The sequence below is a fragment of the Podarcis vaucheri genome (genome assembly GCF_965113315.1).
Source record: "Podarcis vaucheri genome assembly, chromosome: 10".
In the NCBI taxonomy this organism is placed as follows: domain Eukaryota; kingdom Metazoa; phylum Chordata; class Lepidosauria; order Squamata; family Lacertidae; genus Podarcis; species Podarcis vaucheri.
Window position 1 is genome coordinate 51041955 of NC_138748.1, and position 11266 is coordinate 51053220.

Here is an 11266-nt window from a genome sequence, read left to right on the forward strand (position 1 = left end):
TTGCACTCACATCTTGCTTGCGGGTTTTCAGTAGGTATCTGGTTAACCACTATGAGAACAGGATACGGGAATAAACATAAGAGCAGGGCTCTTATTATAATTTAAAGGATATAAAATGCCACGATCACATTTGTAAAACAGAGGCTTGATGGGGAGGGACCTAAAAATTGATTCCAGAATACTTGTTGGATATTGAAAACCAAATTGCGGCTTCTGATTGGCTGCAGGAAGCTCTTGCAGCCAATCAGAAGCCACAGAATCCCCATCAGATGTTCAGGTTCCAAAAGAACGTTCGCAAACTGAAACAATCACTTCTGGGTTTGCAGCGCCAAAACATGTGAGTTCTAGGGCATTTGGGATCCAAGGTACGATTGTACAAAGAAATCTCATAACTAGAGAAGTTTCTTTATATCCCAGTAACAGAGTACATGGACATGGACATATGTAAGGCTGGAATGGGCTTTAATTCCTTTAGATACAAGTTTCTGGTACTGTTTCTTTTTTTAAGGTAATTAAGTGAATCAGAAATTTGCAGGCATTTGATGATAGGGAAATAAAATGATAAAAAATATTCAAGAATCAAAATTACAAAAAAATCAAAAATCAAAACTTCTAAAGCAGGATTTCAACAGGCAGCTCTTTCCTCATCACATGCTCATAATTTAAAGTACCATAGCAGTTTGTCTTCATAATGTTTCCGATTAAAGTGACTGCATCCCTGGAATTTAATTCTGAGTTACTCTGACATGAAAGAGCATCCTTTCCATAGAGTTGTGCCAGACACATTAAGAGGGGATTATCTTATTTCATAACCACATAGCTTTTATCCTTACCAAGTTTAGCACAAAAACTGAAGTAGCTTATATGGCTAATATGTGGCTTTGGCATGGATTGCAGGATTACTGTGTAGCTAATTTAGCTTCATCTACATCACTTTCTTGGCAACATTTTATTCCATTCTTTTAAATAAGCCCACAAAAGTTACTAGCTCACAAATAATGCTTACCAATCCACATTTACTTTGTTAGCCATTTTTGTGGCACAGCAACAGGCTGAGATAAAGCAAATTTGAGGTGTCTGTTTCTCTGCTTGGTCACCTTAAAGTCCAGCTTACTTCTCATAGGCTATGAGTAAAGTGGCTGTTTTAATTAAATAAATAAATAAAATACTTACACAGGAAACCGATTCATTTTCCAGTGCTAGTGCCCTACATTTTTGATAGACATCTATTAGATCCATCATATTGCAGCGTTTTAAAAAGCTGGCATATGCACTTGTGATGTCAGCATAGTTTTCAGGAGCTTCCATATTTTTCTGCAGTATGCCCAGTTTGTCAGGTACCAGGTAATTCCAAGTTAGTAGCAGTTCACTAAGAGATGCTTCAAAATCTCCACGGTTCTGTAAGTTAATACAAGAGGGGGAAATCTGCTTACGGTACTTATTTGGAACAGGAATTTCAGGCTAATAAAATACAAACCAGTCTTACAAAGTTATATTTTGCTGAAAAGCAAAAACTCATCACATAGAGCATTTAACTTTAGGGAAAATACCCATATCAATTTCCTCCCCAAGCCTTTTAAAAAGAAGAAGAGTAGAAGAGTTTGGATTTGATATCCCGCCTTTCACTCCCTTTAAGGAGTCTCAAAGCGGCTAACAATCTCCTTTCCCTTCCTCCCCCACAACAAACACTCTGTGAGGTGAGTGGGGCTGAGAGACTTCAAGAAGTGTGACTGGCCCAAGGTCACCCAGCAGCTGCATGTGGAGGAGCGGAGACGCGAACCCAGTTCCCTAGATTACGAGACTACCGCACTTAACCACTACACCACACTGGCTCTCAACCATGCATTGTTGTGTCATGGTTGGATTCTAATGAGACATTATATAGGAGAAAACATCAAGATAATATATCTAGGTGGACTGGTCACTGTTTCTAAGGTTTAAAGCTACATATCAAAATCATCATGTGACTTAGAGCCATGAGACATTACTTTAGACTCATCTTCCTATGGCCACTTATAGCCTTTTCTGTTTTCCTCACTCTTCCTTTCCTCAGTTTTCCTTACATTTTTCATATTTATAGCAATGCCTTACTTTCTGTAATATCAGGCTAGTGTGGGGCAGGACTAGGACATGGGGGACCAGGGCTCAAATCCTCACTCAACTATGAAACTCACTATGAGACCTGGGGCCAGTCACTGCCCCTCAGACTCACCTACATCACCAGGTGGTTGTGGATATTAAATGAGAGGAAGAACCATGTATGCCTTTAGCTCCTTGGAGAAAATGTAATAAATAAATACATATCTAAAAAAGTTTCTAGAGCCTGGTCTCCCACAGACACTGACCCTTACATATTCTTTTTATTTATTAAATTTCTATTCTGCCCTTCCCCTCAAAGGAGCTCATGGTAGCAAACAACACAGTAATAAAACTGTACATATAATAAAATAAAAACGTATTTTAAACACTAAGACAATCTAAATACATTTAAAAGGCCAGCATACCTTCCCCATGGTGGCAGCATCATATGCCATCAAACCATTCCCTGGACAAATGATTGGTGGAGTGGATTGGCTTCAGACTAAAGCTGAACTTGCATCCAATTGAAATGATTTGGACCAGCTAGTCTATCTATACAGTGGTACCTCAGGTTAAGTGCATAATTCGTTCCGGAGGTCCGTACTTAACCTGAAACTGTTCTTAACCTGAAGCACCACTTTAGCTAATGGGGCCTCCTGCTGTTGCTGCGCCGCCTGAGCACGATTTCTGTTCTCATCCTGAAGCAAAGTTCTTAACCTGAAGCACTATTTCTGGGTTAGCGGAGTCTGTAACTTGAAGCGTATGTAACCTGAAGCGTATGTAACCCGAGGTACCACTGTACTACACTGATTTCAATAGGAAGTAAATGTCATCTGTGTCCAGTCCACTCACCATGTTCACATGTCATGCTATGCCAGTGTTTCTCAAAGGGTGTGGCATGCCATACTAGTATGTCAGGAGAGGATGGCAAGGGCAGCAGGAAGATTTGAGGACAATCATTCAGTGTAGTATAGTATCATTTTTTTATTATTATTTGCAGAATATGGATAGATATCTTTTCAAAATGATAGGAAGAGCACCAAGCGATTCTGAGGACAATCCTAGCTGTGATCCAGAATTGCTGTTTGAACAGAGTGCTTGAAAATAGCATTGGCTATTCTTCTACAGTTCTCCACAACGTACTGTTGTGAACAGGGATTTTCAACTCTGACAAATATGAAAGATTGCAAAAGAGAAAAAGGCCTTGATGAAGAGATGATAGTTTCTCTGCTTCAAATTAGACATAATATAAATGAGATTACCTGACAAAAGCAAGCTCGCATTAAATGAGAGGTGTGAGTTTATATACATATTTATGGTACATATGTAAGAGGCTCGTCTATCATATTTTGGGAATGATTCATGTTCTTATTTAGCTGCATTGTTTTATACTTTCTGGATGCCCCCTGATCATATTATAAAGTACAGTGGTGCCTCGCAAGACGAAAAACTTGCAAGACGAAAGGGTTTTGCGGTTTTTGAGCTGCTTCGCAAGACGTATTTCCCTATGGGCTTGCTTCGCAAGACGAAAACGTCTTGCAAGTTTGTTTCCTTTTTCTTAACACCGTTTTCCTGCTTGGCAGGGGGTTGGACTCGATGGCCCTTGTGGTCTCTTCCAACTCTATGATTCTATGATTCTATGATTCTAATACAGTTGCGACTTGACTTCGAGGAGCAACTCATAGAACGCGGTGTGGTAGCCTTTTTTTGAGGTTTTTGGTGATTTTTGAAGCTTTTCCAAAACTTTTCCGACACCGTGCTTCGCAAGAGGAAAAATTCGCTAGACGAAAAAACTCGCGGAACGAATTAATTTTGTCTTGCGAGGCACCACTATAGTTGTGTTCTATTTTATAAATCAAGTACTGATAGGATTTCTTTCTTATTGTTTTCCAATGTATTTCTTATCAATAAAATATTCAATGCAGTACAAGCAAATTTTTATTCTGAAAGTGTAGCCCAGAGAAAAAAGTTTGAGACTCACTGTGCTATACTATGGTTTAGTATTACAGTATCTGCATGAGAAGAAATGAGCCACAGTGAGACTTCCATCATGCAACCATTTAGAAAAGTTCATAAGTTTTTTACTTTCCTTTGCTTCACTGTGGTTTTGTTGTGACTGACAAATTGTTGCTAAATTAACTATAGTTATTTTCAAATCAACCAAACTCAGATTGTTGTTTCTGAAGTTGGCTTGTTTAAACCATAGGTGGCTTAACCAGTGGGTCAGGAGGCCACACCAGGTGGGTTGTGGCAATGCTGCTGCTGCCATGTTGAACTTTAGCTAAGGCTAAATCCCACCTTCCTGTAGCTATGCCTGTATTGAGGTAGATCGACATGGAACAAAGGTACTCTGTTCACTTTCTGGTCTATATCTATGGCATTCTAGACTTCTCCTGGAATGAAAGTAGGCTGAGAACTAGAATGCAGAAGTGTTTTGCTGGGATAGTTTGGCTGCCTGGTAGTTGCCATCATAGCAGCTGGTGGGGGCCCAGGAAGTGATGGCAAAAGTCTGGTGGTTGCAGCTCTTTTTTAAAAAAATACTGTTTTGAAACTACTTCTTTGAAGTGTAACTACTAGTTAAGCTTCAGAATAATTCAGTCAAAATCTTTTCTCACAAGATGAAGAATTTGCAGAGCTTAACTGTGTTTATACTGGTATTGTAAAAACATTTTAAATCCAAATAAAAATGCTGTCCAGATATCAGTTTTCATGATCAGGTGCCCACCGTGACAGCATATTATTCATAGAAAGGATTGTGAGAGTTTGTGGTAGGACTCAGAAAATGTTTTGCTAGGAATAAATGCCAGCTGGCTAATTTATAAAGGAAGTTCACAAAGTTCAACACTTTAATTCCCTGATAGACAACAGGAATATTATATTTCACAGGGGTAAAGTGAAAAAAATCAAACTTTTACCAATCTTAAAGCCCTGCAGTTCTTCCAAATGTTTTTTGGAATAATCATGCACTTTCTGAACATATTACTACAGAGCTTTTTAGTTCTAAATTCCAAATTTCTAACAAAATTTCTTTACAGAAATTATTAAATATATATTTTTAAATAATTACACCGAAAATGGAAGTATGTTGCATCACGTTACTATGGAGGAATTACAAAGAAACCATGCTACCTATATGTTAGTGCAATGAAAAAATAGGTATAAAATGAGAGTTCCTGGGTGCCAAGTTTGGGGCAAGTACTCTTTGGTGAGAGAACCCCAGCAGAGATTTAAAATCACTAAATATGCAGCATACTAAAGCATGGAAATATAGGCTGTTAGAGCTATAAAAGATGCCCTTGTGAGTTCCAAAGCTTCCTTCTTTCCCTAACATAGAAATTTGGTAAGTTAAAAATGGTTTACTTACAAACTCTCCAAAGGTCAGTTTCATGTGCTTTTCCATACAGCATTCAGAAAAGCTCGCACAGACAGTATTATTATTAGTATTTATTAAATTTTTCTACCACCCTTGATCTATATATTTCAGTAAAACTTGGCTTAGTTGCATAGTGGTGAAAGTTTCAAAATTATTGGTACAGGAATTCAATAGAGGATTGTTAGAGACATGCGGCTAAGCTGGAGCAACCAACTTAGCCTCTTCACACACTGCATTCATCAGGTAGATTGAAGTGGCTTGATTAACTCCCTCCCCCAAAGTGAGCTAAACCTGGCAGGACAGTTTAACCCCTTTGTGCATTAACTAGACTAAGCATGTTAGTAATATGAGGCTGGTGATTTGTAAGTTTGCTAACTAAAATAAAATTATAATAAAATGCAAATATAAAGCCTCTGCTGAACCAGCTGCCAGAGAGGTGCAACAGAGGCCCCTACTGGGTACTCTCCAATCACATGATTAGCAGCAGGGCAGGGCCAGGATCCAGTGGATCCTGTGCTGGCCCAACCCCACAGAATTGCAGTTGTTTCTGAAAGCAGCTTCCATACACTAACCATTTGGGCAAGCACATTGGGGTGATCCCTGTAGAGCCCCCACACCAGCAGAGGGGTTTGGAATGCTCTCTGTCTCTTTTCAAAGTTATGTTAATTCATCGGACAGAAATAATGCTTATTTTTGGTCTGGTTTGATAACAATGTTTGTTTGCCCTTGCAAACCACCAGATCAGCAGAGGCCAATAAAGGTTCCAACTTTTCACTAAAGATCTTTGTTAAACAAAAATATATCATATGTCAGAAAAGTGTATATATAACTATAAGCATAATGTTACAGATGCAGCTGAAAAACAAGTTCCTCACTAACCCTTCCCACTTTTTCATCTGCTTATAATTTTATGATGTAAAATCCTTTTGAGCTGAAAATTTCCATGGTCAGTCTCAGCAGAAGAAAGTGAGCTTTCCTGGAAAAGTCTGCTGAGGTACTTCATCCTTCAGCTGCTTGCACTTGGACAAAGAAGAAAAAATTGGTTCCACTGTAACCAAGTTACACAAATGCTAACCTTGCAGTAATTGTAACTTGAATTATATGTACTTCCAACTTTATTAGAAATGTAGTCTTCATTAAGATCCTAAGTCATTTAAGTAGTTAGGCATATATTTAAAGACACACACATGGATATGCTAAACTGATTCCATTCCAAAGTAAAGAAAATTAAAACATATGTTATGTTAACAGCCAAAACATTTAGCATCTAACACTTCCCCAACATTCTGTTACACTTGAGTATGACAAAGAAACAGAAGTCAGGAACCTTATTCCTCATCCATTTGAGGAAAAAAAGGACCAGAAGTAGGTTTATTCCCGTAACAATGTTACCTCTTAACTTTCTCCAGTGAGGATGAATGGTTTCCAGTCAATGGCATGGGGAAGAAAGAAGAGTGCTCAGTGGAACTCATACATATAGCAAAAAAGCCACATTTTCCCATTGCATCTGAAACAGCCCAATGAAAAATATAAGCAGCGTTTTGAAGAGGCTAGCAAGACTCCTCCCTTCTCAAGCATCAGAAGCAGTAAAGGCATCCTTCAGCTTTATCTGGGCACCTTGTGAACGAAGTATTCAAGACAGAAAATTTCCCTAACTTTGTTCACTAACCTTTTTATTGACCTCAGCAACCGATAGGTACAAAGCCATCAGCATGCAATCTACACCACACACAGTAGTCCTTTCAGATTCTGAAAATAAGCGCCATTCTTTTCGAAAACACTGAATAATATTCAAGATCCTTTGCTGAAGGGAAGCCATGATCCTAAAATTAGAAAGTAAAATAATACTAATTTTACTTAGTTTCAGTGTTAGAAACTCAGATGTATAAGCTAATCACCAAATGGCAGCTTAAACCTAGGTTGAGGTTGCCAAAACTGAATGTCTAGGCGTCTTTTTGTGCAAGGAGATATGTATATAATTATTATTATCTACATTTCTATACCACTTTATATTTTAAAGAAAAAATCCCAAAGCAGTTGCAACACATTAAAATGCTAAATAAAACAATCCATAATAAAACTAATTCAAGCTTCAATGAAAATCTTTCAGACCCTTCTCTAAGTGCTTTCCCCATACTTATTTACCTACTTTATTTATACAGCTGCTCTATAGCAGAAGTACTCAGAAGTGTGGTTTAGTGGTTAAAGTGTTGGACCAGGACTTGGGAGATCAAGGTTCAACTCCCCCCTCAGTCATGAAGCTCACTGGGCGACTTTGGGCCAGTCACAGTCCCTCAACCTACCTCACAGGATCATTGCAGGGAATAATTGAGGAGTAGGGTGAACCATGTCCTCCTTGGAGGAAAAGGTATAATATAAACGCAAGAAATAAGTTGTTCTGCTTAAGAAAGCTGGAGAGACCAGCCAGATGGAGATGTCAGTTGCCAACTTGGCATCCAGAGATCTCATGGTAGCAACTGGAACCATGCCAGTAGCAAAATGTGCCTGGCATCTGGCTAATTTCTAACACTGTTTGTTTTATTTTGAAATACACAGGAGGGGTAAACCTTTAAAAGAACAGGATAAACATAATATTCTACATGAATGGGGGCATGAGAAGCAAACACATCTAAATAACATTCAATAAGGACAGAACATGGCTCAAGAATAAATGTGACCTGGAAACAACAGGGAAATATGAAAGATTATGGTAAGATGAGTTACCAAAGTGACAGTATGACAGAAAAATCCTATGTCATTTGAAGGTGAATAAAATAACCTGGGGGCCAATTCTACATTGGCTTTGTGTACCAGTTCTCCATAGCGAACTGGTGCACACAGGAGGATTTAATCTCTTCTCAGCAAATGAGCTGGGGGTTAAATTCTACTCAGTGTGGCTACATTAGCCAGTTCTTTACACAGAATTGGTGCATGCAACCAACTCAGTGGTCTGTGAGGCCAATCCTGATAAGGATCTGGCCCATGCAGCCAAAAAGATTCCCTAAAGCTATCTTAAAGTAAAAGCCTGAACTACTACAACTATCTGGAGCACCCTAGAATGTCATTTCCCTTACCTTTCCCGCCCTGACCTGGCCACAGTGATCCATGCGACAGTCATCTCCAGGCTTGACTACTGTAATTCGCTCTACGCAGGGCTGCCCTTGAAGCTGTCCCAGAAACTCCAGCGGGTACAGAATGCTGCAGCGAGGCTCCTCACGGGGTCTCTGCCATGGGAGCATATTCATCCAGTGCTTTTCAAGCTGCACTGGCTCCCAGTGGAGTACAGGGTCAGATTTAAGGTGCTGCTTTTGACCTTTAAAGCCCTTCACGGCCTAGGACCCTCGTACCTACGGGACCGCCTCGCCTGGTATGCCCCACGGAGAGCCTCAAGGTCCATAAATAACAACACCCTAGTGGTCCCAGGCCCTAAGGAAGTTAGATTGGCTTCAACCAGAGCCAGGGCCTTTTCAGCACTGGCCCCAACTTGGTGGAACGCTCTGTCTCATGAGACCAGGGCCCTGCAGGATCTGATTTCTTTCCGCAGGGCCTGTAAGACAGAGTTGTTCCGCCTGGCCTTTGGATTGGAGCCAATTTGATTCCCTCCCCCCCCCCTTTTTCTTTTTTCTTTTCCTTCTCCTGCAATGAGGCTTCATTTTAATATTTTAATGTTCCATTATTTTAATGTTGTATTTTATTTTTGTTTTTAAGTTGTAATCACTCATCTTGTTTTTATTATTGCTTGTAAGCCGCTCTGAGCCCGGCCTTGGCTGGGGAGGGCGGGGTATAAATAAAAAAATATTATTATTATTATTATTTCATCTGATACCATAGTGAGCACTAAAGCTAGTGAGGTTCAAATTCTGGAACTATTTTACTCTAAAGCAGCAATCAGTTCTAAACCAAATATTTGTATTTTGCATTATTCCTGTTGTACACCACCTTGTGATATTTGGATGAATGACAGTATGGACATTTAAATAATGGTGATAAAGTAGCAGCAAAACTATAAGGTCATGAGGGAAATTTCTATTGCCTTTCTCTTCATCCTCTGCATTTGTAGGAATGAGGCATCTTGGAGACACATTTAGGCTACTATCTATCTCGCTCTAGTACTTTTGCCGGGGGGGTGGGGAGCCCCTGAAAGAGGCTGGCATTTCCCCCTTCTACTGGCAGAGTCTTTTTTCAGGTTCTGCTAATTTGGCAACTATGCCCATTCCTGAAAAAGAGACACCTGAACACTGATGCATGCCCTCATAATCTCTCATCTAGACCGTTTCTCTTCAACTGGTCACATATATGGTAAGAAACTAAGAAGTGGGCCCTCACATGTAAGTGTGGGTCCTGGGTGTGACCATGGATCAAGACTAATATAATGCTGTACAGAAGACTGTTTAAAAAATCTAATTAAACCAAAATGCGGCAACCAGATTAATGCCTGGTGCTTGCAACAGAGAGCATATAACACCTGCACTTCAAAAGTACCACTGGTTACCAGTGTGTTCCCAGACTAAATTTGAAGGTGCTAGCACATACTTTTAAAAGTTTGGGCCTATATAACTCCCTCCATACGTTCCTTCCTTTAAGACCTATGAATGAGAACCTTTAGGCACTTATTGTGTCTATTAAGCAAGAAGTCACTGTGATGGCTCCGAAGCTTTGGGAGCAACTCCTCAACACATTGTGACAGACTGGGGATCCTGCACTTGTAAGTACTGTAGATGTTTAAAGCCTAATGGTAATCATCACTTATTCGCTCTCTCTTTTACACCAACTGTGATTTTATCTCATCCCTGTTTAATTGTTGAATTGTAACTGTCACTCACTTCAGAAAATCACGATGATTGAAAGGCTGGTTCAAAGTAACCTGAAACAAATTCAACCGTGCGATGTTTAACACATAAAGCTCTGGTAAAACCAGTGATGTATCACTTTTCCCCCGTGCTGGCGGGGTGGGTGGGAGATGTAAATGTCTAACCAAGCACCTACTAAGAGTTCGAGACAGTGGCGTAGCGTGGGGGGTGCAGGGGGGGCCGGCCGCACCGGGCGCAACATCTGGGGGTTAGGGGGCGCAAATCCATGGGTTAGGGGGCGCAAATCCACGGGTTAGGGGCGCAAATTACTTGCCTTGCCCCGGGTGCTGACAACCCACGCTACACCACTGGTTCGAGAAAGCCTTCTTCACACAATTCAACGTACAGTAATAGATTATATGCCTAATCCTCCCCATGTCCCCAATCACCGCAGCCATGCCTTTATTGGCAGCGTAGCACATTCCCTTTTTTGTAAATAATTTTTATTTGACTCTAAGAAGATATAAACATATAACAAAAGCAACTGAAAAACCATATAAAGATATTACTCTGAATCTCAGAACCCCTCCCCCCATCCCCTCCATGGGTCCTAATAACAATGTTTACAACTGCTTATCAGTTCGTTGTCCTTTTTGCTAACTGTCCATATTTTTTGTTACTTTACAAGCGGGATTAAAATCCTGCTACACATTCCCATCCAGCATGGGATGTACAGTACTATTGTTAGGAGCAAGAAGAGACCAGGGCGTTGTTAGTTTCCCCCGGTCAGCTGGCAACCCTAACTTCTAGCAGCGCCGTTACTAACGCCCTCCCTGCCCCACCGCTCTGCCTCTGCTCGTCCGACAGAGCTACGGCCACCTCCCTACTCACCCTGCGGTCGCGAGACGGAACCGCCACCTTTCTAAGCAGAAGCTGAGAGTCAAAAGCCCGGTGGGTTGCTAAGCAACCCTCAGCACGCTCCGCCAACCGGCTGTTCGCGGTGGTTTAATTTCAAACTCGTCGG

General features: G+C 40.5%; 1 protein-coding gene across 3 annotated transcripts in view; it reads right to left on the reverse strand.

The window, feature by feature from the left end:
• The window catches only part of PARPBP (PARP1 binding protein), a 28691-nt gene extending 17451 nt beyond the window's left edge, over positions 1-11240 (reverse strand). The window contains exons 1-3 of one of the 3 annotated variants that reach the window (XM_082240535.1): positions 11134-11240; positions 7122-7275; positions 1174-1398 (exon numbers count right to left, since the gene is read on the reverse strand). In XM_082240535.1, coding sequence (XP_082096661.1) covers positions 1174-1398; positions 7122-7271 — 375 coding nt within the window. In that variant the 5' untranslated portion in view covers positions 7272-7275; positions 11134-11240. Of the gene's footprint in view, positions 1-1173; positions 1399-7121; positions 7276-10275; positions 10423-11133 lie in introns of those variants that run through there. The other 2 variants (XM_082240536.1, XM_082240537.1) reach the window with 2 other exon arrangements.
• Positions 11241-11266: the final 26 nt, after the last annotated feature.